Here is a 27,731-nt window from a genome sequence, read left to right on the forward strand (position 1 = left end):
TTGTTCTTTTGATCGGTACTAAATGCTGGCCTCAAACTGGTAACAATCTTGGCTCAGCCTCTCGAGTGATGGGATTGTGGGTATATGCTATCATGCCTGGATTCACTCTGCCGTAAACTGTGTTTCAGACATGCTTAAGTGAAGGTAACAGTCTGAGAATTTATGTTTGACTCATGCCTTCCTCTTGTAGGTTGGAAAAGAGACTGTTCAGACCACTGAGGATCAGATTCTGAAGAGAGATATGCCACCAGCCTTTATTAAGTGAGTAACTAACCATTTGTTACTAAATAGAATAGTATTCTTGATAGAAAGAAAAAGTAATTAATCCCAAGAGTTACCTCTCTCTCTCTCTCTCTCTCTCTCTCTCTCTCTCTCTCTCTCTCTCTCTCTCTCTCTCTCTCTCTCTCTCTCTGTGTGTTCATGTGTATGTGGAGGTCAAAAATAAAATAAATCCTAAAACAAACAACACCCCCGCCCCGCCCCCTGTAGATTACCCTTGGTGGTAACTAGGGTAGCAATCCTTTACTCTAGCAACTGGAAATAAAAAAATAAACTTTTCTCCTGCTATTCTTGTATAAAGTTTATTTCAGAGTTACTTTATAGCCCTATTTGATGAGGAGAATGTGAATTGTAAATGTGGAAGAAATGATAGAATTAGAAGGTCATCATTGTATATATTTCAGTGAACATGGGAAAACCAGTGTGTTAGGATGAACTGAAAAATACTGAGCCATTTATTTAAAAACTGTATCACTTAATTAGCTCCATCAAAATCTTACTGTAGCTTAAAGCCCAAACAAGATGTATGTGGTTGTCAGCTCTGGAGGCAAGTAAATTCTCTACATTTGAAACACAATGGTTATGTTTTTCTTGCTTTTCTTTAGGTTGTAAGGAAGCAGAAAATAGATGTCTTGGCTGTGCGGGAAAGGGACAGAGGGAAACAAATGGAAGCAATTAATTCCATCCCTGGAATTGTTGAGTAGGACATTCTTTGGGGCTATTTGGTTGATGTTTGGATGTTTCCAGGGCATTACTGACCTTCGCTTCCTCTGAAGTCTGTGTTACATGGATCTAAATAGTGACTGCTTTTTAGGCAGCACAAGGAAGGAAATAAGTTTTAGGAACTTAATCTTAGGTTTCCTTTCTAGACTGTGAGGATGCTAAGGCTACAGAAAACAGAAGGCTCTTGGGCCTGACTAGGTTCATATTCAAATCATCTTGTATATATTTAAAGGGGTTTCAGGGAAGGATATGCCATTTCAGGGTTTGAGGTAGTCTCAAAATCAAATTATAGGTTTACTTGTAAACAATTCAAGGAATATTGAAAAGTGTGTTGAATATTAATTAAATGTGACAGACACATAGGTTAAACGTTCTAGTAAAACAAACAAACAAACAAACAAACCCTGATTCCCCCTGCCCCCCAAACCCTTAAAATCAGAATTATTTCTGATCTCAAGCATTTTAGTTTTGATATGGAATATTCAAACTGAGTTTATGTTGTAATTGCCATGGAAGGACTTGCAGTGCTCAGGATGTTCCTTCTTCTCAAAGACTTGTTAAAGGCTGGGTACAGTGACAGACATCTTTAATCTCAGCACTCAGGAGGCAAAGACAGGCAGACAGGCAGATATTTGTGAGTTCCAGGCCAGTCTATCCTACAAATTGAGTTTCTAAACAGCCAGGGTTACATAGTGAGACTCTTGTTTCGAAAAAGAAAAAAACAAAAACAAAAACAAACAAACAAACAAAACTAGAGCAAAATCAAACAATGACATTTTAATACAGAAAAAATTTTGCAGGACACAGCAAGGCTTTCTTTGTGTGGGTGGAACAAGTTATTTGGTCTCTGACTGCATTGGAAAATGAGTTCACAATTCACTAAGTTTACCCAAGATTTGAATCATAGCCACATTGCTTAACAGTTGCCATAGAAACTGTTTTGATCCTCATAAACTTTAGGAGAGCAGTAGCCATGATGGGCTATTGAAATGTTAGACGTGCCTCCTGAGAAGTGATTTGTCCTTTAGAAACTGTCAGCAGGCATTGCGGCTCTTTCATTCCATGTTTATATTTTTAATTTTCATCAATCATCAGTCAGCTGAGCACTAATTAATATTTATATGTAATTGATTGATTAATAGCCTAGACATACTCATTGGTTAATTATTTACTGCTCTCTATTTGTCTAGCATGCTCATTGCTACATGGAATAGCAGTTCATAACAGTATACAGTGAAAAATCCCCTGTGAAAGGTATTATAAGTAGTTTATTAATAGTAATAAACTACAATATTTACCGATCCTTTAAAGAAATTGAGGGCTGACAAGCTGGCTTATCAGGTTAGAGGATGGCTGCTCTTCTAAAGGAACTGGATTTGGTTCCCAGTACTCACGCTGTAGCACACAGCCACCTATACCTCCACTTCAGGGCGTTAGAGCCTCTTCTGACTCCCTAGGCACCAGGCAGCGTATGCATACACAGACATGCCGACCAAACACCCACATATAGAAGGTTAAGGGAAAAAATTAAAATAAGTACATTGAAACTGGCCGAGAGGTAGGAGTAGGTGTTGTTGGAAAGAAAAGAAAATGAAGGCCACTCAGTCACATGTCCCTCATCACTGCTTTCTGTTGTTTTCTTACACTTTCACTGAAGTGTAGTAGACTGTTTTGCTTTTTACTATTTTTTTTTGTTGTTGTTGTTCTTATTGGAAAAGGAATGAGTGGAATTACAGCTCTTATGTCTGGGAATTGCACATAGTTCTAGTCACACACATGGGGGCATGTTGGGGTGTGTTATATATATGAACTGTCTTTTGTTTTTCTTTTTCAAACAGCAGTCTCACACTTAGCTCATCTGGCATCAAATTCAAGATCCTCTGCGGGAGCTCCCTGAGCTAGGTGGATTACAGGTTTCTTTTTCTATGTATCAAAGAGAAACAAAAGGTGGAGATATTTTGAGAACTTTCAAAATTCAGGAGCTGCGATACAATGGACTTTAATAGAACTGTCAGAGTAGGCGTGACTAGTAGAAGGAGGTGGTGTCATGTTCAATGTGTGACTTGGGAGAATAGAGAAGGCAGGCTAGTCTGGATGCAGTAAGAGGTGGATGTAAGTCATGGAGGTGCACGAGGAAAGGGCTGGTAATGGCAGAGGTGGCAGGAACTGAGCCTTGTGCGGTAGGCCAGGCCCAGGGATGAAAGTCCTTGAAAGCCTGGCTGGGGAATTTCCAGCTGGCAGGAAAGAAGCTTTGTAGTTTTAGAGCCACAGGATGACAGCACGAAAGTGGTTTTTCAGCAAGGTTCATAACCAGATTCACAGTGGGTAATGGGTGGCAGTGCTAAAATGAAGAATAAGTTGTGTGTCCAACTGGCCAGCTTCATTTTCTGTCAGTATGGACTTTGATTCCTTTGATCCACATTGATTCCTTGCAGGTGAGAAATGTTTCTGATGAATTGTTTGAATTTTTCTTGGCAAAAAATTACCTTTGTAGTATACAGTAGAATCTTATTCTTTAAACAGATTTTTTTTTTTTTTTTTTTTTTTTTTGAGACAGGGTTTCACTGTGTAACCCTGGCTATCCTGAACTACTTCTGTAGACCTCACACAGAGGTTCACCTGCCTCTGCATTTCAGTGCCCCGCAGTGTTCTCAGGCAATCACTTGCGGTCCTGTGCATGAAGTCCCTGTAAGGAGCAGAGTGCGCATGTTCTGCTGGCAGGCAAATGCTCTTGCACGGGGACTGGAACGTGTTACCTTCTGCCTCGTTGCTGCTCTCAACAGCTTGCTGGGAACTGTCAAAGCTCTGGTTGATTTGCCAGCTTGGATTGTTTCTGAAGCATATTGGGCTCTTTAGGCCTGCAGAATAAAACAATGTTCTGAGTGCTGTGTGAACGAGAGCTCGGTGTGCCATCCATTCGTTGTGTTTCCCCGGAAGCACCTTGCTCTCATCCTTATTGAACACTCATAGTTCAGCATCATTTTGGCACATACCTGTACAATTTTAACACAGTTTATATTAGGATATAACAAATAAATTCTAAAGGTATTAAAACATAATTCGATCTAGTTTAGGTCTTTTTTGGCCTAAGGTAAGTAGTGTTTTGTTTTATATTATTAGTACTTATAAATAGCTTTTGTTTTCTTTTGATCTTAAGCACCCCAAACAATTGTCTTGGGATTTGTATTTTTAAACCCACTGGTTGGTTAAAGTGCATAGAATTTTTGATTTTTAGAATTTTTTGAAAAATCATATCATTCAATGCCATTTGTTTGCCTGGGGCTAATGTATGCTTTTGATGTTTTAGGGTGGTTTGTTTTATTCTTTCATTGTTGTTGTTTTGTTTGGTTTTTAACTTGAGAGTTTTGTGATCCTTCCATTGCTATTTTAAGAAGACTTTTGTCTCTTCAACTGAATGGCCAAGTTTCATGAGATAATGCTGCCTGACTGCATTTTTGACACAGAGCAAGCACTCTTGATTTTAAATAGCTCCCCATTGGACTTGCTGTACCAAACATGGCTGCATACTGCTGTTTCGGATTTACTTCCTTAAAAATAACTTGACTCCACCCGGGGATCCATCCAATAATCAGCCACCAAACCCAGACACTATTGCATATGCCAGCAAGATTTTGCTGAAGGGACCCTGGTATAGCTGTCTCTTGTGAGGCTATGCCAGTGCCTGGCAAATACAGAAGTGGATGCTCACAGTCATCTATAGGATGAAAAACAAACAGGGCCCCCAGTGGAGAAGCTAGAGAAAGCACCCAAGGAGTTGAAGGGATCTGCAACCCTATAGGTGGAACAACAATATGAACTAACCAGTACCCCCAGAGCTCGTGTCTCTAGCTGCATATATAGCAGAAGATGGCCTAGTCAGCCATCACTGGGAGAGAGGCTCCTTGGTATTGCAAACTTTATATGCCCCAGTACAGGGGAATGCCAGGGCCAAGAAGTGTGAGTGGGTGGGTAGGGGAGCAGGGCGGGGGGAGGGTATAGGAACTTTCAGGATAGCATTTGAAATGTATATAAAGAAAATATCTAATTAAAAAAATAGCTTGAATCTTCTCAGTAATAAGCGGACTCAGTTTATTAATTTGCAGACAAGGTCTAAATAGGTCGACCGGTTAAATCTGGTTTTCTTTATGTACCCTACAATTAGAAATGAGCAAATAAAACATTAGGCTTGTGTCACTTGTGTTCCATTGCCTACAGAGTAATCACAAGGTTGAAGAGAGCTCAGAGGGCCCAGGGAAATCACATATACATTAGTAGCATGTATATATATATATAATATTACCATGTTTGCTGGCTAGTCTTATGTCAACTTGACACAAAAACTAGTTACCTAAAAGGAGGGACATTAACTGAGAAAGTGCCTCCATAAGATCTGGCTGTAAGGCATTTTCTTAGTTAGTAATTGATGGGGGAGGTTCTAGTCTATTGTGGGTAGTACCTCCCTGGTATGGTGATACTGGGTTCTATAAGAAAGCAGGCTGAGCAAGTCATGAGAGCAAGCCAAAAGGAGGCACCCCTCCATGTCTTCTTCATCAACTCTTGCCTGTTCATGTCCTGATTTCCTTCAGTAATGAGAAACAATGTGGACTTGTGAGCCAAATAAATCCTTTCCTCCACAACTTAGTACTGGTCATGCTTTTTTCACAGCAATAAAACCCTGACTAAGACACCATGTAATTCTGAGAATGCCAATGTAAAGATTCTGCTCATTTAAATTAAGCTCTCACTTTTGAGGCAGAGTCTCATGTGGCCTAAGTTAACTTTGAGCTGCATAGATAGCCAAAGCTGGCCTAAAATCCCGATCCCAAGATTGCAGGTGTACACCATCAGTAATAAACTCATTATATAGATAAAAAGACCAATCCTTGACAAACCAACTCACCCAAGGTCACCCTGTTACTTTCTTATTGCAGATTTCATGGCTTCTGAAGGTATGTTCATTTTATAGTCAGGTTTTCCAGAAGTGTGACAGTAATAAATTGTTTTGCTTTGAGAGACAGTTTCACTGTGTAGACCAAGCTGACTTCTTTAAATTTAAATTCACCTGTCTCTGGCTCCTGAGATGAGGGATTAAAGTTGTGTACTATTTTTAGAAGATAACAGTTTATTCTTTTCCTAAGTGTTTCAAAAAGGAGAAAAGTACAGATGTAATTTGTGATATATTTCACTGTCTTAATAATTCTTGTTTATTTGTTATGTTTCTATGTATGTGGTTTATGGTCTATGTGAGGGTGCAGGCATGTGCTTACCCTAATGTGGTTGTGAGGTCTGAGGATAACTTCCAGGACTTGGTTTTCTCTGCTGTTGAGGCTGGGCTTCCTTTTGTTTCTGTCCTGCTGCTGCTCTCGTGAGCTTTGGTGATTCTTCTGAGAGATGTAAGCTGCACCTCATCTAGCTCTTGTGGGTTCCAAGGATGTAGCTCAGGCTGCCAGGCTTGCACAGCAAGTACTGTACTCACTAAGCCAGCCCCTTGGCTCCTTTGCCTTAAAATTCGCCAACTGTAGAGAATGAAAGTACTAAGCTTCTACAGTTTCAGGGATCACACATACTATTGACTAAGTGACTCATCCCATAGGTACATAGAGACTGTTGACTGCCAGTTTTTTCCTGGAAAAACAGGCCTCGGTAGATGACTCACTGCAGAAAGTACCTGCTGTGCAAGCATGAGGACGTGAGATTGGAGTCCTAGCACCTGCAGAAAAGGTTGGGTATAGTGATATGTACCTGTAACTGCAACATTGGGGGCCGAGGGGAGGGTGGAGACTGGAGTGTCCTGGTGGTTTACCCACTGGGTAGCCAGTCCAGTTGAATTTGATTGAGGAAGACACTCAGCCAATGAGTTATGACTTTACTGTGTGCACATGAATACACACACACACACACACACACATTCTCTCTCATCTCCCCATACAAACATACACTTACACATGCACTCACTCATGCACACACACACACACGAATAAGTTAAACAGGACAAAAGGCAGATAGAAACACTATTCCTTTATTACCCTGACTTTTCCAATATAGTTCAAATCTCAAATGAATAAATGTATTATTAAAGTGTAAAGTTTATATGTTGCTTTTCCTTAAATTGTTTAAGATTTTTATTGTTCTTCCCAGAGTAGAGCCAAGGAACCCATGAAACAGCTCTATTTCTTTTTTTTGGTTTTTCGAGACAGGGTTTCTCTGTATAGTCCTGGCTGTCCTGGAACTCACTTTGTAGACCAGGCTGGCCTCGAACTCAGAAATCCGCCTGCCTCTGCCTCCCAAGTGCTGGGATTAAAGGCGTGCGGCTCTATTTCTTAAATTCCATGTGTGGACTGCTTGTTATTTAATCCACTTCATTTTGTTCACGAGGCAGCAGAGGCTCAGAAGCTCAGTAACTTGTTGAAAGTAACTGAGCCCAGGGATGGCAGAAGATCCTAACCCAAGATTTTCTGACTGCAAGGCCTGTGCTAAGACACTCTCTCCCTCTCCTTTGTGAGAATGCTGGCTGATAGTAGACTAGTTTCTTCAAGGCATCCATGAATGATAATAGAGGTAAAACTATCTAGAGGTGAGGAGGTTTGCTGATGGTCCACTCCTGCCACAGCCTCTCATTTTTTTTTTTAAATTACTTTCTTAAATAAACTCAGCTACTTTAAAAACATTATGATAGTTGTTTCTTTCATCCAGTCTATATTTCTGTTAATGGTAAGACTTACTTTATTTATTTATATTTATGTTTATTTACATTTCTGCTCATGGTAAGACTTACTTTATTTATTCATATTTATATTTATTTATATTTCTGCTCATGGTAAGACTTATTTGTTGTGGTGAAGATCATACCCAGGGTCTTAAGGTTTTAGACAGATATCTTCAGCTGAATTACACACACACACACACAAACACACACACACACACACACACACAGCTTGTATTTATTTAATTTTTTTTCAGAATCCATTGAGACAATCACACAGTTTTTTCCTTTACTGTATTATGATAATCAGTAGTCCACTACATGAATGTAAATTTTCTGATAATGAACCATACTTGAATTTTTTGGGGTAGATAAATTGTATTTGCTTATGATTTTAAAAAGCATAACAGGGAGTTGGGGCACACTTAGGGGGTTGAAAGCTGGACGATTGCTATTTTGAGGCCATCCTGAGCTACAAAGGCTACATGGGCTGCAAAGCGAGATCTTCTTGCCCAACCAAACAGGTTAGGATGGTGTGCCCCACCCCATTTTAAGACTGAATCTCACCATATGGTCCTGACTGACCTCAGATTCCCTCTCCCCTTCCTCCTGCTTCAGTTGTCTGAGTGCTGGGGTTACAGCTGTAAGCTGTCATACCAGATTTAATTATCTGACATTTAATGTTTTTGTTATGTGTATTTCATTGTGTGTATATGTTTATGGAGGTCAGAAGTTACATAGACCCTGCAAGAATCAGTTCTTCCCTTTCCACCAAGTGAATTCTAAGATTGGTGGCAAGCACCAATCAATTGAGCCATCTCTGTCCCTAAGTAGCTAAAATATTAAAAGGTCTTTGCTTCTTTGTTCATGAATAACCTTGTTGAATACTTTTCTTGTTCTGTTCTTGAACAAGTTTATATCAAGGTTATTTAATTTTCATAAAATAGGTTCTTTTCCTGGTCTTTAAAATGGTTACCTAAGGTAAAGATTATTTACTGTTGAAAGTTTGACAAAGTGTGTCTAAAGCTCTCTGTGCCCCTGGCCCGCAGCAGTCTTGATTACTCATGGTTACTTGCTGCTATTACTTTTTCTTTTTGTGGTACTGGGGTCCACCTCATAGCTGTTCTTACTGCTTGTCTGTAGGAACTGTTGGCTTATGATTGAAATATGTTAAAATTTCATATGCTAATTTTCTACTTAGTTTTAGGTATAAGCTTTATATATTTCTAAATGATACTGTTAAGCTGGTTTTAAAGTTTGTGGTTCTCCTAGATTCTAAATTCTGTTGGTGATGTGTTCTTTAGTACCTGTTTTTTAATTAATGCTATGATGTCAGCCGTGTAGCTCCAGACTTTGTTCTTTTTTTTTAAGTCCACATGACAGTTACTGGTAGCTGGTTTATTGTTTAAAGGGAAAGTATTCCCTCACTGTATTTGCCCCATTTTACTTTGTGTTTAGGCAATTTAAGCTTCTACATCATTGATTACATTATGCTGTAGAATAGTGACTATCAACTTTTTTCCACAGGACCTTCAAGTAATAATAACAGTGAGACTTTAACTATTAGTTAATTAAAAGAATATATTAGAACAAGAAGGTAAAAAATGGTTTAGTAATGTTTAAAAATAATTTTTACATTACATAGTATCAGCATACATTTGAAAACTCTGGGTGCTTATAAAATATATTTGCTTGTATGTTCATTCTGTCTCTACGCTAACCCTGACTTGAGAGAGAAAAGGACAGTAGAGTCCATGACTTATGGGTCATGGAGTTTTTCATGGAACCTTGCAAAGTTTAGAATCCCTTCTTTGTGCACTGGTGCCAGATTTGAAAAGGGGTGGAGGAAGGAGAGAGAGGGAGTGGGAGAGAGAACTTGACATGCTAAGGATTCAAAGGTATGACTCACAGGATTTCAAGTTTGCTGTTTACCAACACTTGGACACACAGCCTGGATGGCTGGGATGTTTATAATAGTCCCATTCCCAGAATACTGCTTCCTCTTGTGTTATCTCTTGGGGGAAGCCAAAACTGTCTGCAAGGTTAGCTGATCTCATCGGAAATAAAGGAAATTAGGGAACAGAGCTCTCTCTCTCTCTCTCTCTCTCTCTCTCTCTCCCTCTCTCTCTCCCTCTCTGTGTGTGTGTGTGTAGGGGGGTGATTTAGCTTTGTTTGTACATACTCTATTAGAGAAGGGTTGATTTACTATTGCTTTTAAAAAACAGTTTTGATAATTTTTAATATGCTTACTATTCTTCCAGAGGACCCACATTCAGTTCTCAGCACCATTATCAGGGGCTGTCTGAATCTAACGGCTTTGACACTAGCTCTGGTCTCCACAAGTTCTGTATATGTGTGGCATTCACTTACATAGATGTAGATACATACTCATAAATGAACTAAAACAAAACAAAACAAAACCCACCTTATCCCTTAGCTTTATTGTGGTCAAAGTTTTCATTCTGAGTGTACACGTGCAGTTAGAGGTTAGGAGTATGTATTGCTCTAGTTGGTTTCCAGTACCATGTCAGGCAGTTCACAACCACCTGCAGCTCCAGTTCCAGTGGATTTGACTCCATCCCCCCACCCCCCATACCCATGTAACTAAAATAAATCTTAGAGTGAGAAAGCTGCTTTGTATTGTGTTGTACTTGGGAAATTGGTACAGGGAAAGGAGTAGTTTATGGATTTCACGAACGAGAACAATAAAAACACAGGGTTGGAATGTGTTTTTAGCATTATCATGCAGCATAAGATAGGGTGGGTTGGGGCTGTGCACTTGCTACTCCAACTAGATAGTGTGTCTCTTTTTGTACTCTGTGTTCCCTACTCCTTTCTAAAAACTGCTCCTGTGCCCGTGGCCTTCACTCATGTTTCTAGATGACTAATGGCTGAGGATCCTTGACCTTTCAAATGGCAACCCCAGGATGCAATGCAAATTATCTGTTGTTGAGATGCTACACAAGAGTGAGTCTTAATTTCTGTTGTTTTAAAATAAAGTTGGACATCAAGCCTGTGCCACACATCTGTAATCCCAGGCCTCTGGAGGCTCAGGAAGAAGAATGTTCAAGAGAGAGCTACTTGAAAAGGATCTCAAAGAGACACTGGAGAGTGGCCTTTGTGACTTGTGCTGAGTGGTAGAGTGAGTGATAGATAACATGAATGTCTGATACCCAGCATGCATTAGGGGAAAAAAAGTGAAGCTCAAAACAGCTTGATTAGAGATAATTAAAGTCTCTGTGAACTAAGGAACTTAGACCCGTCTTTTATAATATTTTATACGGGGCGGTATTCTGTGCAAAGGAAGGATTTAGTCATGAGTGAGTATGTTAAGAATTCCACGAAACTATCATTGGTCTGTTTGATCTAAACCACAAGCACTGGTCCTTGAGGTTGAAGACTTAAAGGCAGAGAAGCCTCAGCTTGCACTAGTTGATTGGTTTAAGTTATCTAAGTGAATATTATTAGGACATAGTCAGGTTATGAGATTGTTTAGAAAACTGATCTTATTCCAAGTCATTCCCTAGAATTTAGGTTTCTATTTCAAAGTGGAAGATCACTTTAAGAGGCAGGCAGACAGAGTGCTTAAATAAAAATAACATTTTCCACTGACATGATTGACTCCTGTTTCTGATTGCTGGTTAATCATAGTAGGATTTGTTTGTCTTTTATGAATGCGATTAAATTTTAATGTACTGACCAGATAATCTTATTGTAGTAAAAAATGGCACAGTGTCTATTCTGCCTATCATTTTATCACACAAGAGAACCATTAGTGTGGAATCAATTTGATTCTTGGCAAGCCTTTTCCATTTTATTTTCCCATCCTGCCAGGTTTTCTCTCCATAAGTTATTACTGGCATTTAAAATTCTTTTTTCAAGTTTGAAAATTGTATACAGTAACTGGATCTTTGTGAGTAGATCTAGCTCAGGAATTGCATTCTGTGATGCATGTTTATTTCCTATATTTTCATCCAGGATCAAGTTCCTTTGAAGTAAAATCAAGTTTGGGACTATTTAATAATTTTCGGCTAGACATGGTGATACATGCCTGCAATCCCTTTGCAGGGGAGATGGAGACTAGTGAATCATGAGCTGCAGGCCAGCCTAGGCTACAAGTCCAAAACTAGTGTGGACTACATGGGAAAATTCTGTCTCAAAATATGCTAAACAAATAAATATAATGATTTCCTTGGCTGAGATGATTTTAAGTTTCTTTTCTTGGTAAAAATGTATCCATCAAAGACTGACTGAGCAGTTTTTATTTGTACAGTGTTATGTCTGTGAGTTTTTAAGGTATTCGAATTGTTAAGGTAATTGTTAAGGTGAATGAGATGTTTATGTTGCCGTGCTGAATTTACAATGTTATGAGAGAAAGTTGAGAAGTTCTATGGAAACTCAAGACACCTGTAGATTTGAGAGACAAGTGACAGTTCCCTAAAGGAAGAGACTTAAAACTGAGCATGGGAAGGGGAGGCCAATCAAGTAAAGAAAGGTGGGAGACAGCACTTGAGGTAGCAGAAAGGATCATGTAAGGAGTCTTTGATTTGTGGTCTTCAATGAACAATTGGCTATTCCTACGCTGCTTTTGAAATTATTCCTTTTAGTCTAGTTGAGTTTTCTTTTAAATACTTTATTTCAAACAGCTTACTTACCTTTTGTGGGTGGGAATGTGGAGAGCAGAGGACAGCTTTGGAGAGTTGGTTTTCTCCTTCCACCAAGTGGGTCCTAGTTTGGTATTAAGGGCCTTATTAAGCCATCTCCTCAGCTCATGACCTTAACTAACTAATTAATTAATTACTTAATTTTGAGACAGGGCCTTAGTATATAGCTTTGGCTGGTCTGGGACTTGCTAAGTAGACTGGGCTAGGATTAAAGGTGTGCACTACCATATCCAGCAAGTTTTTTGGTTTTTGTTTTTTTGTTTGTTTGTTTGTTTCTTTTTGGAAATAATCTTTTCCTCAGCCTGGAGTTTACTGATTCAGTTAGGTTGGTTGGCCAGTGGGATCCAGGGGTCCTAATGTCTGCTTCCAAAGTGCTGGGGTTAAAGATAACCACTACTGTGCCTGGCCCTTTTATGGCTATAGGGGACTGAACTCAGGTCCTCAAGTGTGCTTTAATGGCAAGCACTCTACTGAATCATCTCCCCAGTCCCTCAGTGGTGGCATATGCCTTTAATACCAGCACTCAGGAGACAGAGGCAGGACGATCATTATTTGTTTGAGGACAGCCTGGTCTACAGACTGAGTACCATGACAGCCAAGAGAAACCCTGTCTCCCTCCCCTGTCTTGAAACAAACAAAAGTGTTACAGGTTTTAAGTAACTCCACTGTGATTTCCTTAGTGTAGGTTTTTTTTTTTTTGCTTCTTTTTCCTTAAATTCTAAAGTTTTAATTAATTTATTTTTAATTTTATTCTTTACATATGTTTGTTTATTGTTGATGATGTAAATACTGTTTCTGCCCTCTCATCCATTGTGGTGGAAATGTGAGTTCATATGACTTTTGCAGATGGCTGTATACCTGCATATTAAAATTATAGCACTCACTCCTTTGATTGAGCATCTAGTGGATACACACTCATAATGAGCTTTCGGGGCAGTTCATTGTAGTAGGCTAATAAATCATGAGTTATTATGTAGCTGTATAAAAGAATGAAGTAGTTCTTTATGTATCTTTAAAAATTTGTTTAGATCTATTTTAATTTTATGTGTGTGTATGTTTTACTTGCATGTATGTGTTTCTGGTGCTCTTGGAGATCAGAAGAGGGTGTGTAGTTTCTCGGAGGGAAATTATAGCCGGTTGTGAACTACCTGATGTGGGTTCTGGGAACTGAATCTCCATCTTTTTCAATAGTAAGAAGTTCTCTTAACTGCTGAGCCACCTCTCCAGGTCCAGGCCTGAGGTTATTAAGACTTATCAACAGCCACATCACATCATTATTGGTGGTGTGTGCCTGTAATCCTAACACTGCATGGAAGATGGAGGCTGGAGGAGCACAAGTTCAAAACCAGTCAGGGCTACACAATGGGTTCAAGACTAGCCTGAAGTACATAGTAAGATCCTGTCTTAAAATAAAAGAGTAGAAGAGCTGGGGATAGGGGTAGAGGGATTAAGTTAGGGCAGACAGGCATAGTAGGTCTTTGTTTCTTACTAGACTTATTAGGTACTGCTTTGTGGTACCAGTGTCTCAGTTTAATAAAGTGTGTTTTTTGAATTATAACAATACTTTTTACATCTTTCATAGCCTAGTTTTTTAATATGTTGAAATTTTCATATTGGTTTAGTTCTTCCTGTAAGCAGTAACACCACCACCACCACCACCACTACTTCTTCTTCTTCTTCTTTTAAAGATTTATTTAGTTTATGTATGCAAGTACACCAACACTCTCCTCAGACACACCAGAAGAGGGCGTCAGATCCCATCACAGATGGTAGTGAGCCACCATGTGGTTGCTGGGAATTGAACTATAACCTCTGGAAGAGCAGTCAGTGTTCTTAACTGCTGAGCCATCTCTCCAGCCCGCAGTAATGCTTCTTTATACTTGTGGAAATTTTTGTATTGTTTCATTTGATCCACAAAAGAATGCTATGAGTAGGGCCTTTTTTTAAATTCAAGTGGGAATGTTTTTAAGTAATTTGTTTCTTTTCTCTTTAAGTTACTCAATGAAAACAATGGGTCCATTGAAGTGAGATTAGAGGAGATAACCCACTCACTCTTTTTATGAATGAATAATTGAATGAATGAATGAATATATTTTAGTAAGTAGGGCCAAGGAATATACTTGATTTATGCATTTTGAGTTCCTCTGTCAAATGAGTTTCCCCCTCCCCCACCAAATTCATGGCTGACTTAGTGGTCTGTACTAAACTGAATTAGTAGTAAACTGCTAATTACTGGTTCAGTTATTAATGCCATTGATCTTTTAACTAACAACATAGTTTTATAGAATTGCTTAACCCAAATCCACTGAGCAAGAGGAGTATAAAATAGGCATCTTATTTTACTCTTTCTCCTTTTACCCCTATTCCTTTGTATTGTCTGATTATATAACGCCCAGCACTTGAAGGCAGAGGCAGATGGAGCTTTGACTTCAAGGTCAATCTGGTCTACATAATGATTTCTGCACTACCTGGGGTCACATAGTAAGGCTCTTGTCTCAAAAGAAAAGAATAAAAATCACTACATAATACTTTAGGGCTTATGTGAAGTCTGACAGTACTACAGGTGTTTTTCAGTCTTTATGTAAATACTGGGTGTGGGATGGGGAGGAGTAAAGAAACAAAAATTCCAGCAAAAGAGTTACAGAGATGCAGCCATGTAAAGTAAAGGTGTCAAATGTGCCAAGAAATAACAAAGAACAAGTTATTCACAAGCCTAGTGCACAGAGTGAATGAACTGCCATTAGCAGCAAATTTTGAGATTTCAAAGGCCAAGTCCTGTTATAAATTGGCCTTGGCTATCTACCATATAGAAAAATAAATAGATTCACATGTATTCATTTTTTGTGTTTTTGTATCATGGCCTTCTATTTGCTTTCACTAAGGAATTAACCTTATTCTTCCCCCTAGGGTTGAAAATGCTTGCACCAAGCTTGTTCAGGCAGCCCAGATGCTTCAGTCTGACCCATACTCGGTTCCTGCGCGGGATTACCTCATTGACGGCTCTAGGGGAATCCTTTCTGGCACATCTGACCTACTGCTTACCTTTGATGAGGCTGAGGTAGGCAATCTGAGGCTCATAAAGACCTTCCTTAGACAAAAGCCTAGTTTTAGATTTATATGTGTGTGTGTGTGTATGTGTGCTCATATATGCTTGTTTATGGGTGCCCATGGAAATCAGAAGAAGGTATCATATTCCTAAGGCCAGAGTTATAGGTAGTTGTGAGCCACCTGACATGGGTGCCAAGAACCAAACGGGGGTCCTTTGGAAGAACATCATGAGTTTTTGACCTGGAGTCATCTCTCCAGCCTCTAAAGTGTAATTTTAAAGGTAATAATGGAAGCCAGACATAGCGGCACACACCTTTAATCCCAGTACTTAGGAGGTGGAGGAAGGAGGGTCTCTGAGTGTTTGAGGCCAGCCTGGTCTACAGAGTGTGTTCCCAGGACAGCCAAGGCTACACAGTGAAACCCTGTCTCCAAAACCCAAAATTAAAAAGAAAGGGTAAACAAACAAACAAATAAATATCCTCAAACAAACAAAACAAAACAAAACAAGATCATGCAATCCAATACTGGATGGTTGTTTTAGAATGCTAGCATATTAAAAAGCTTTATATCTCTAGTGCCATTTTCTATGTGTTATTCACTAATCTGACTAAGTCCTTAAATATATTTTTCAGGTTCGTAAAATTATTAGGGTTTGCAAAGGAATTTTGGAATATCTTACAGTGGCAGAGGTAGTGGAAACTATGGAAGACTTGGTCACTTACACAAAGAATCTTGGGCCAGGTGAGCAAAACCCATTTTTTTTTTTTTTTTAATAGACAACGATAACCATCTCATCACCTCTATTCCTTTTGAAAATTATTTTATTTTATTACATTTCTTTAGTTGTGTGTATGTGTACATGCATATATATATATATTTAAAGATTCATTTATTTATTATATGTAAGTAAACTGTAGCTGTTTTCAGACACACCAGAAGAGGGCCTCTGATCTCATTACAGATGGTTGTGAGCCACCATGTGTTTGCTGGGATTTAAACTCAGGACCTTTGGAAGAGCAGCCAGTGCTCTTAACTGCTGAGCCATCTTTCCAGCCCCGCAAAACCCAAATTTTATATTAAAAGTTCTATGAATTTACTGTGTTAATTCAAGAGGAAAGAATACTCTTTCCTTGCAGAAAATGGGGTGGAGTTGATGATGGGTTTCTGCTGAGGATCTGTTGCTGTCTCTGAAGTCTGTTATCTACTTCCTGCAAGTCTCAGCCCTGTCAAAATCACTGAACCAGGTTTGTGAATGCTGATGAGGGAGATGAAGGAAATGCTTTTCTACTACTGTAATGCTGAAGGCCACCCTCAATCCTGACCAGTACACAGCATTCCTTCACTGTCTGCCAGCTGGCCGGCCGCCCTTTCTGACTTCTTAGTTTGCTAATTAGCTGCCTACTATTGTGGACTTATGCCATAGCTCAAGGCTGCAGAGATCTGATCAGGCCACAAAGGAGAGGGGAGTGGTTGTAGTTAATCATTTTGAAATGATTATTTAGGTATCTGAGTATTGAATATTCAAAATACACAGATGGCAACATTTGATCTTATAGATATAACATATCCTTGAGAGTCCATAAAGTATGAATAAGGTTAGTAAAAAGGCTTAATAGGTGTTTAGCTTGATGTTTATAGCCTTGTGAATTATTTTTTAATTGAAATGTTGGTGTTTATTTAACAATGTCTTTCTGAGGTCCAGTTTAGTTGTTCCTTGAACTTACTCCTTTTCTGAGTTGAGGATCACCTGGGAATAGCCTTTTTTCATGGCTTAGAGATGTGCTGGGGAATGGCTGGGATATGTTTGGGAGTGTTGGAGATGAACACAGGCTAAGTGCATGGTAGGCGAGTGGGACACCCCTAGCCAAGACCTGTATTCTGCTTTCCTCAGGTACCTTTATGCAAATCTAACAGAACTAAAGGCACTCAGGGTGAAGCAGAAGCAGTCCATCTTTCTGCCTCTCCTTGGTCTTGATGGTCTGTAGAACTACTTATGAAATCCTAGGGGTGATTTGAAAAATCAAAGCTTAAAACAAAAATCATATAGCTAGCCAGTGAGATGATAAAAGCACTTGGAGCCAAGCCTCCCAACCTGAGGTCTGTCCCAGGAGCCACATGGTAGAAGAGAACTGACCCCTAAGTTGTCCACTGACTCTACACGTACACTGTGACACACGTGTGTGTCCTCACATAACACATATCCATCAATAAATGAATGCAATTCAAAAATTACAGAGCACTTTTGAATAATGACCAAAGGAAACAAAGTACTAACAGATTGATTCCAAAACACCAGATGGTTAAAAAGCTGTACTTTTTATAATATTTCTATTTTGATTCTAATTTTAATATTATTTTGGATCAACTTGAAAATTCAAAAGCATATTATCAAGGTAAAGGCTCATTAGGTAAAGATTCTTGCCAAGTCTGCCTGAGTTCCATTCTTAGAACCAACATGGTAAAAGGAGAGAAGCAGTTCCTTCAAGCTATCCTCTGACCTCTGTCCATAGATGCACCTTGCCACACATGTATTCTCCCAACACACACATAAATGAATGCCAAACAAACAAAAACAGAAACATCTAACCCAGTCCAACCCACTGTTCTTAGAATGCTTTCCCTGAGATTCTTGTGTAACACAGCATAATAGTCAGATATGCAATATGAAGAAGTCTGTATGTATACAATATGAAAACGATTACATTTAGGATTGTCCTTTAGTAAATTACCTTCACTGAAAACTGTAACATTACATAAATGCTAGTTAGTTAGCAATGTCTGTCTTTAAATAGGTAGATAGTAGGTTAGGAGTTTTGTAGTAATTCTCAATGGATTTAGGCCGAAAAGGCCAGACTCTGGTTTGTTTCCTTGCTCACCCTGCATAATTGCTTCTTTGTGCCCCAGGAATGACTAAGATGGCCAAAATGATTGATGAGAGACAGCAGGAGTTGACTCACCAGGAACACCGTGTGATGTTGGTGAACTCAATGAACACCGTCAAAGAGCTGCTTCCTGTTCTCATTTCAGGTACTTCCTGCTTTATTTATAGGGCAGGGGGAGTTATGAGTTCTGGCTCAGAAGGCCGTTCTCCTTTGCCTCCCTGGTACATGTCCTTTAGACTGCGTGAAGATTTGAGTGTTAAATGTTAACCCTATAGTCGCCATCTTGAATGTTCTTTCGCTCTTTCTGCTTTAACTGACAAAAGGAATTTGTGCTTACTGAGTGTCAGTATGTGCCAGTACTTCACTGATTATGTGTATATTAGTCTGGTTGTGGGTTACTTAGTTTAATTCTTAGAAGATGGCTGTATTTAAATTTCTATAAAGTATGTTATTGTCATGCTTCAGTTCCAGGCCCCAATACCCTCTTCTGGTCTCTAGGGACACCTGTACATACTTGACACACAATCACACATATATACACATAAATAAGAAAAATATTTTTAATTAAAAATTTAATTAAAAACCTTTTTCTTTTTTGGGGGAGGTGGAGTATGGGAAGGATTGTTTTTTGATACATGGTTTCTTATGTAGCCCTAGATGTCCTGGAATTCACTATGTAGACCAGGGTGGCCTCAAACTCGCAGAAATAGTGCTGAGATTAAAGGTGTGTGCCACAATTCTCTGATTTAAAAAAAAAAAATCCTAAAAACAAAATGGAATGGAAGGAAAGGAAGAAAGAAAGGAGGAAGATAGAGAAGTCACTGGTGTCCACTGAGTGAGAACTCCTGGAAGACATACCAATGTCTTTGGGGCCTACCATAGTGTCGGGGGAGCAGGTTACCCAACAGTTCTATTGGTGTTTGTCATTCTGTCCCATTAGGTTTGTGGGGTCTGGAGGCCATGCTGTACTCACGATGCTGCTGATTGAGAAGGATATTAAGCACTTTGTGATTGGAGATCATCTGTGTGTGTTAAATTAGTTCCCTAATGATGTGTGGTGCTCCCTTTGGGTTTTCAACTTGCTATACAGTGAAAGCTGCTGATATTGGAACTTTATCAGCAGATTTGCAGTGATCGTCTTATATATTCTTTTAAAGACATTAGAAGATAAAAATATATGTTGAAAGTATAGAAGATCACCTGTGAGTGGTCTTAAGCAACAAGATTCAATGGATCAGAGACTGCCTAGGCCCACTTAAATGGTCAAAGAGAAATGACCCCCACCTTCCTACCTCTGATGTCCACATCAATTTTTAAAAGATCAAATTATGATCATTTGTTTATTTTTATAGCTATGAAGATTTTTGTTACAACCAAAAACTCAAAAAACCAAGGAATAGAAGAAGCTTTGAAAAATCGAAATTTTACTGTAGAAAAGATGAGTGCTGAAATTAACGAGATCATTCGTGTGTTACAACTCACTTCCTGGGATGAAGACGCCTGGGCCAGCAAGGTAAGTCTTACTGGAGGAGAAATCATGAGACATGTCAAATTCTCATCTCCTGGGAGACTTTGATTATTGAGTATTATTTTGTAGAAATACACAGATATTACGGACATAATTTCTTGCTCACTTATTTTATCAATTGCCTGTCTCCATTATACATTTCCTTTGTTCCAAGGTGGACAGAATAGGCATGTAGGATAAATACTGGTAGAAAGCTGAGGTGTGTAGCCTTCCTTCAGGCTTAATTCTCATTGGTTGGGCTGGTGGGGGAATTGGTATCATACTTCCTTAGGTGGGCTCCTTGCTTTTTACATGGGTGATTGTTGCCAGGGAACTTAAGACATCGAACATGCCTATAATTATGTATTTCATGCAAGGCCTAGCCTTAGCCAACCTTTGATTAAGAGAGTGAACAGAGGAAACTCTAGAATTTTTAGATGTGTTCTTGATCACTGTTTTTTCCTAAGGAGAGTATAATTAAAATATTGGTCTTGGTATTTGTCAGTTAGTTTACCAATCCCTTTGCCTTCTCTAGGTACTCAGACTGCAAAGGGAGTCCATTATGTGGATTCCTTTTAGAGCCTATTGGTAGTGGTTTGGAGTGGTTGCCGCTCTGGTCTACTATTCCTATGCAATGGTAAAGCTTCCAGGTCGGGTGAAGCCAAGACATTTTGGCTTATACTTGTCTTAGAGAAGTGCAGGATGTAGACAGTCGTGGTAAATGCCCCGACTCAAGGGTCTAGCTTTCCCATGTATGACCAAAATGCTGTCACCAAGGTCACCCAGCTGGTTGTTAACAATGACTTTATAATTTGACTTTGTTGGGTGCGCATTAGGGCTGCTTTTCCCTTCCTTTAGGACCTCAGAGAAGGTAAGGTCAAATCTGGGACCTAACATCGCCAGTCCTCCTGCTGTTCAGAAAGCTAATTTAACAGGATATAATCAGTTTACTTTTAAGTATAGTATAGATTCATTCACAGAGGTATTTCCTCATTAATAGTATGTTCTCTAATGGGTTGTAAAATTATATTTTAAGTTTTTATGATAAAATCATCTTAAGTTCTTGATATTTGATTTTGCTTTTGCGTGATAACTTCCCAATGACTTCTTTGTGCATCTTCTTTTTGTTGTTGTTCTCTTGTTTGTTTTATTCTTTTTCTCGAGCTTAGAAGGTAAGCTTTCTCTTGCCCTTTAGTTCCCTTTTTGCTTAAAAAGAGAAAAAGCATGTCTGTGAGGCTTTCTCGTGCCGTGTGCCATGCCTTATTTCGTGTGCCGGTGTGTAACACTGTGCTCAGATATGTGTCAGAATCTGACTTAATGTGGAAATCTGGGCTGTGTTGGGCAGACTGACTTTGTGTCTTATTGAGTTGGTGTTTTGGGGTGGATGGGACAAGATAGAAAAGATTGCTATGGCATATCAGGCTTTCTATATTTGGTAGGTGCTTTGTTTCTTTGAGCAGGGCCTCTAAGAACATTTTTTGCCCATTCATCCCAGTGGCCTCATTGGAAGGGCACATTTTCCTACGTAGCTGGGCCAGTTATGTGGGACCCAGCTCTTGGGAAAGAAGACTTGAAGTGATGCATCTCTGTGCCTCTCCTAACAGCCATCTCTGTGGGCCTTCACATTTTGCTTTTTGAAGGTTTTGCTGACAACAAAAATGGGTAGGCTAGAGAGCTGTCCTGCTTCTACTACCAAAGCAAAAGAGGGCAGGAAGTAAAGAAGAATAGTGTTGTTTTTTTCCCCCCTTACCTTGAGTTGGTGACTTTCTGCATGTTCTGTTGCCTAAGCCGTGAGTCAGCCATAATTCAGTGATTTCATGTTCCCCTAACAAATCTCTTTCCTTTGCTTCTAGCGGATGAGAAACTAGTAAGGAAGAACAGGCATTTAATTGTGACGTTTCTCTATTTTGGGGGAAAAGTGATCTCTCAGTTTAAAGTAAACATATGTTACTGAGTTTATCTTCTGCAACCACCATCAAGAAATGCTTCTTAAAGAACCAGCAAGCAAACCCCAGATAAGTTTAGTTGGTTTCAGTAATAGGATCATAGACTTGGGCAGGATAGACGAGGGAAATAGACCTGGTCCTCACCAGCTGTCCTGTACCTGTCCCATATTCACTCGCCCTGGATCAAGCTGGTTAATTAGGATAAAGCAAAACTAACTTCTTCAAGAGTGAGAATAAAGTAAGTCTGCTCAGCCAAAAGAAGCTCAAATACATAGCTTTTGAATGAACGAGAGGAGCTTATTAATCTGCCTGCTTTTGTTAAACATTTACTTGACTCAAAAATCAAAATAGTATAAAAAGATACACATGACAAGCCACTCCCAGCCCTGCTGCCTTCCCAGTTTACCTCCACTTAACCCTATGTGTAAACTCTTTAGTGGTTATAAGAATATTTAGAAAAAGAAATTTTACCTGAAAATGGACTGTGTTAACTAGAGAAGTTCTTTTTTTTTTTTTTTTTTAATTAAAAACAGTTCATTTTATTTTATTTTTCGTAGAATTCTAAATCTTTCTTTTCTGAACTGTAAACAGTAAAGTAGTCAGATCTGGGGTCTGTCTGTTGCCACCAGGTTCCCATCCTGTTCAATGCAGTTTTCAGTACCTCCGTCCCTACCCATAAGTAATTAACTTTGTCTTCCCGCACTTGTTTCATGCTTCCCCATTGGTGCAGTATTCTTCTGGAAAGTGAAGGTTCCTCTAGAAAAGTGGGGGAAGAAAGTAAGTGGAACAAATTCTTGATAAAAATACATCTTCTGAATAAGTTCAGATTTTGACGAGGCAATGCATAGCTGAATAGTGTACCTGTTAAACCTACATTCAACTCTCAGGTTCACACATTTAATATTAATTTTACATACTTCATTTCTGTTGAAAGGAAAAACTATCCCTTAAATCAAGAGTCATTTAGAGTGATCATTAAAGTGAAGCCAGCATTTTTTCCTGGGACAATGTTATGAATCAAAAGAACTTGAGTTAAATACAACTCTTATTTTACTCTGCATATTTAGAATTCTGTACTTAGTCTTTTAAAAAATTATTTATATTACGTATATTTTGATACATGTTGGGAGATGAGAGACAAATAAAAGCATTTTATTGCTCACGGTTTTTTTTTTTTTGAGCTTTACAGAGGTAGCTTTTCATGTTGAGCCATCAGATACTGTGACTCATGATTGGTTATTGTGGTGAGTCTCCTGCTGGGGTCTAGGCTGGTGATGGACAGTAGTGACTGACTAGGATGCCTTCCACATGAGATTATTGTTCTTTTCAACAAGAAGGAAATACTGTTAGATTTTGCTGTCCTGTGACGTCCTCACTGCAGACCATTGGGATTTAAGGGTTGAATTTAATTTTGATTACTTTAAAAAAGGTCAGGTTGTATATAAGCTTAGAACATGTTTTTGAGTATTCTCAGGTTTTGTTTTAGCCCTCAATAAATAAGACATTTATCTATAGGAGTTTGGCTAAGTAGTTAACTCAGGCATTTGTGATGTTTTGTTTACCTGTCAAGGAGGGAATCCACCAATGCTAAAGGAATTGGTGTTTCCCATCTGATCTAGGTTATCTTTAGCTGGTCCATCTGTCAGTGTGCTCGTAGCTGGTGTAGGTATTTAGAATTGTGAAGCTTTTATCAGGGAGGAGAAACCAAGGGTAGAGAAGGCAACTTTGCCATCGGTCAATTTGTTCTTCCCTGAAACATCTTTGTTCAGAACATTGGAGTGGTGCTTGTAGAAATGGCGTCAGAAGTGAGGCGGGATGGGGAGACAAGTATTAGTAGAAGAAAGGAGAGAGGGCTGGACGGGGCTTCCATATTTAGAATTCTTAACTTAAAAGTACTAGCATTGCAGGACTCTGCTTTTCTTCCTAAATTTATTTATTATTATTTGAGACAGGGTCTCTCTATGTAGTCCTGACTGTACTGGAACTTTCTATATAGAACAGGTGGGCTTAGAACTTACAGAAAGCCTCCAGAGTGCCGAACTCCACTTTTCTAACTGTGGTTATTCTTGATGGCCTCCCGGGAGAATCTCAGTACCATTCACAGGTATTCTTGAAGCCTGAATGTGTATTAAAGCTTAAGAGTCTCTTAGTTCTTTGACAAAATGTTCTTTGTTTTTGTTTTGGATGTCCTTCCTCCACCTTTAGTATACGGTAGCGACTGCTAGGACACTGAAGTTTTTTGATCCTGAACAACACACACACACACACACACACACACACGCATTTCTCGAAACTGACTTCTAGGCTTAGTGCTTATGGAATCTATTTATATATTTTCTGCTGCTAGTACATTCTCATTGCTCAAGACATGATGCCCTTTAAAAATATATGTGAGATTTTTTGGAGACAAAAAGTAGTATCTATACACGTGTCTATGAACACATTTGTTTTTAACAATAATGACTACACTGTGATCACTAGCAGCTCTGCTCAAAAAAAGAACTTAAGGTCTGTTAAATAACTTATAAATTTTTATAACTGTCTAAATCACAGACTTTAAAAATCAGAGTGATAGAAAAGATGACTCAGAGGGTGAATGCACGTGTCTGCTGGTCTGATGATCTAAGTTTGATCCCTGGAACTCACATTGTCAGAGAGCATTGACTCCAGTGAACTGTCCTTTGACCTTCACAGGTGTGCTGTGATACATTGTCACCCACTCACATACACAAATATAATATAGAAGAATATAACAGCAGCAGTAGCAGCAGCAACAACAACAACAAAAACCAACCTAGAAACTAACAACAACAAAACCAACCTAGAAACTAACTGCAATTCCCAGGTTTAAAAATGCAGCTTCAGGACCGGAGTGGCTCAGTGGGTCAGAACATTGTCTACTCTTCCTGAAGACCCCTGTTCAGTTCCTAGCACCCACGTGGCAGTTCACACCGTCTGTAACTCCAGTGCCAGGGGATCTGATGCCCTCTTCTGGCCTCCATAAGCACCAGACATGCACACAGTGCACAAACATACGTGCAAGAAAAACATCCAAATAACATTAAAAAAAATTGCAGCTTCATTTCATATTTGCCCTTGGTTCAGAGTAGGGGAAACAAGCATCTGCTAATTTTAATTTCCTGGTGTTGTCAGAGCTGCTCAGAAGAAAATTACCCTCTTCCTGAGAATCGCAGTTTCTCTTTATGGTGAAGGGGCTGTTGAGTTTACTAAAGAAAAAAGAAATGATTTTTGAGGATGCTGATTAGCGCAAAGCTTGTTTTTGCATTGTGTTTCAAATTGGGACACGTTGGAGAATCAAAGCAGCCATTTCTGTTAGCGCAGATTGTAAGTTTGAGTTCTGGAGCTTCTCTTTTGAGAAGCATTAGGCAGAACCCATACTGACGAGGTGAAGATGTGCTGACTGGTGCCGAAAGTTTGTGACATATTTGGTAACTTTCTTTGGAAGAAAAGAAAAAGAAATTGAGTTTCATGTGATATAAAATAAGAAGTTGGATTCAGCAAGCTTAAGGTCAGATGGTCCCAAGTCGTTGTTTCTTAAGTTGTAAGATAAAAGTTACCTTGCACCTTGAGATTCACTGAAGTAACTGAAGGGAAACTGGCTAAGACAGCATCTACCATGTAGGAAACGGAATTGAAGTTACCTTCCTAACTAGTAGCCGTTACTGCTAGATTAGTGCTAAATTCTGTCTGACTTTCTGAAAATACGTTCTGTTCTTTGGAATTTAGATTTTGAAATGTAGGTGTCTCTTAGCTTTCTCACCAAAATTAAAAGTATCACAGAGATGTTTATTAACAGAGTTTTAAATTTTACATTGACACAATTTCTCTTTTCCAAGCTAGGCACATATTTTTCAAGAAAAAGCTTATGTTATTATAAACAAATACACATGCAGACAAATTGTAAAATCTTATAAGTTATGGTAGGTAAATACTGGAAGCTATCCAGTTTTTTGAGGTTAGGAGTTACCTGAGAGTCTTAAAAAGATATCCATTTAGGCCTTTGTCATTTGAAATTCAGCTCCGGGAGCAAATCTTGTTGTATAAATTATTGTACAATAAAGCAACAAAGTGGAGGAAAGAAACAGATTTAAGCAATATTATCAAGTGTAGTTCTGAGTGGACTTTGGACTAGATTTTCCTGATGCTGCCTAACATTGCTAGCTGTCATAATTCATGTAATTTAGGAACTTTTCACCCTACCCTACCACCCGGCGGTAGTGCACTCTTTTTGTTGCTGTGGCTGAGACAAAAGTTAGGATGAGAGCAGACACTCTATCTTTTTAGACGAGAGAAAAGGGGGGCCCTAAAGCAGAGTCCATCATTTGTGTAGAGATTTCAGAAGCATCAGGGTTCAGCTGCTGCTGAGTTTTCAGCCCTGTGAATGTTGCCTGTTATAGTGATGACTCTTTGACTTGGAAGTAGGGATGTGCTCGGTGCCCCCTTGTGGAAGCTTGATGGTACAACCCTGGTAGGACTGGAAATAAGAAAGTTTAGGAATAAGGGCATGTGAAGAATTTTAGAAGTTAACATTATGCTTTGATGGGTTGACTCTCTGAGAGTCAGTCCTCCAGTGCAAAAAAAAAAAAAAAAAAGGAGACAGAATGTTTTTAAGATGTTAAGTAGAGATGGCCAGACTAGGGCCAGATGTAGCATATACCTTTAATCCCAGAAGTTGAGGCAGAAGCAGATCCCTGGAAAGCCAGCCTGGTCTATGTGATGAGTTCCAGGGAACTAGGGCTACACAGTTATACCCTTGGGGGTGGGAGAATGGGGCCAGAGGTGTAGAGACAAGGGGGGGGGGAGGGAGAAGGAGAGGGAGAGAAAGAGAGAGAGACTATATAATCTCTCAGTTCTAAAGATTGGCACATGGATATTTGTTTCATTGTTATTTTTTTATGTATTATAAATTAAGCTGGGAGTCATGGCACATACCTTTAATCAGACAATTTTTATGTCAACAAGATCAGCCTGGTTGACATAACAAGTTTTGTCTAGCCAGAGCTACATAAAGAGACCCTGTCTCAAAAAAAATTTTTTTTTCTCTTAATTGGTTGTTTTCTAGTGACATCCTAGCAGATTCTGTGTTAGTTTTATGCTTATCATCCTGAGTCCTGGTTATAAGCAATACATTGAGATCCATTTATTAGGGTGGGGAGGGATCTGAGGATCAGAAGTGAGGACCAGCAGGGAAGGCCAGCAGTGCGCTTTCTTCTTGTAAAACGTTTTGTGGTTTATTTTGAGAACTAAAACAAAATAGTTACATTAATGTTGTCTATTTATTTTTTCCAATGAGTAACTCTAAGTTTTTTGATTTATTAAATATAATGAAATACCATCTGGTGTTTGTGTGTGTGCATTTCAAAATAAGAGATAAAAGGACTGTGCTTTGTGGCACCACATACTAATAAGGCTTGCTTAGAGCAGGGAGGGCTCTGGCAAGGCTTCCATTGATGTTGAGGCTTCACAAGGTTCCCACCGGATGGCGACCATTGGGAAAGCTGATAATGAAGTATGAGCAGCAGGGCTCCTTCCTGCTGGAGACATTAGGCATTTTTTGGCTTGAGCAGTTTTTTAAGCTTTTTGCAATTTTAGCAATGGAGACACCAGGAGGCAGAATAGAATTAACTGAAGATTTGCATGCAATATGTTGCATTTTGACAGACACAAGACTTGTGGTGTGGTGAGATTATTTAAGGCTGTTGTAGGACTACCTGAGCTGTTGTGTGTTAGTGCTGTAACTACTGCTCTGTAAAAATTAAGAGACCATGTTACAAAACAGAAAAGAACTGTGGCATTTCTCTTCCAAAGGACACTGAAGCCATGAAGAGAGCGCTGGCATCCATAGACTCCAAATTGAACCAGGCCAAAGGTTGGCTCCGTGACCCCAATGCCTCCCCAGGTAACTCTGCAGTAGAAAACTCTGTTTTCTGAACAATAAACAGTTAAGATACAATCAAA

The 27,731-nt window shown here is 39.2% G+C and overlaps 1 protein-coding gene across 2 annotated transcripts in view; it reads left to right on the forward strand.

Moving 5' to 3' along the window:
- Vcl (vinculin) overlaps positions 1-27,731 on the forward strand; it is a 96,833-nt gene that overhangs the window by 32,342 nt on the left and 36,760 nt on the right. For both annotated transcript variants that reach the window (XM_021182424.3, XM_029468926.2), the window contains exons 2-7: positions 191-261; positions 15,277-15,427; positions 16,050-16,158; positions 18,322-18,444; positions 19,652-19,812; positions 27,582-27,672. In XM_021182424.3, coding sequence (XP_021038083.1) covers positions 191-261; positions 15,277-15,427; positions 16,050-16,158; positions 18,322-18,444; positions 19,652-19,812; positions 27,582-27,672 — 706 coding nt within the window. The remainder of the gene's footprint in view (positions 1-190; positions 262-15,276; positions 15,428-16,049; positions 16,159-18,321; positions 18,445-19,651; positions 19,813-27,581; positions 27,673-27,731) is intronic.

Source organism: Mus caroli, unplaced genomic scaffold (genome assembly GCF_978045245.1).
Source record: "Mus caroli unplaced genomic scaffold, Mus_caroli_1 scaffold_12, whole genome shotgun sequence".
Taxonomy (NCBI): Eukaryota; Metazoa; Chordata; class Mammalia; order Rodentia; family Muridae; genus Mus; species Mus caroli.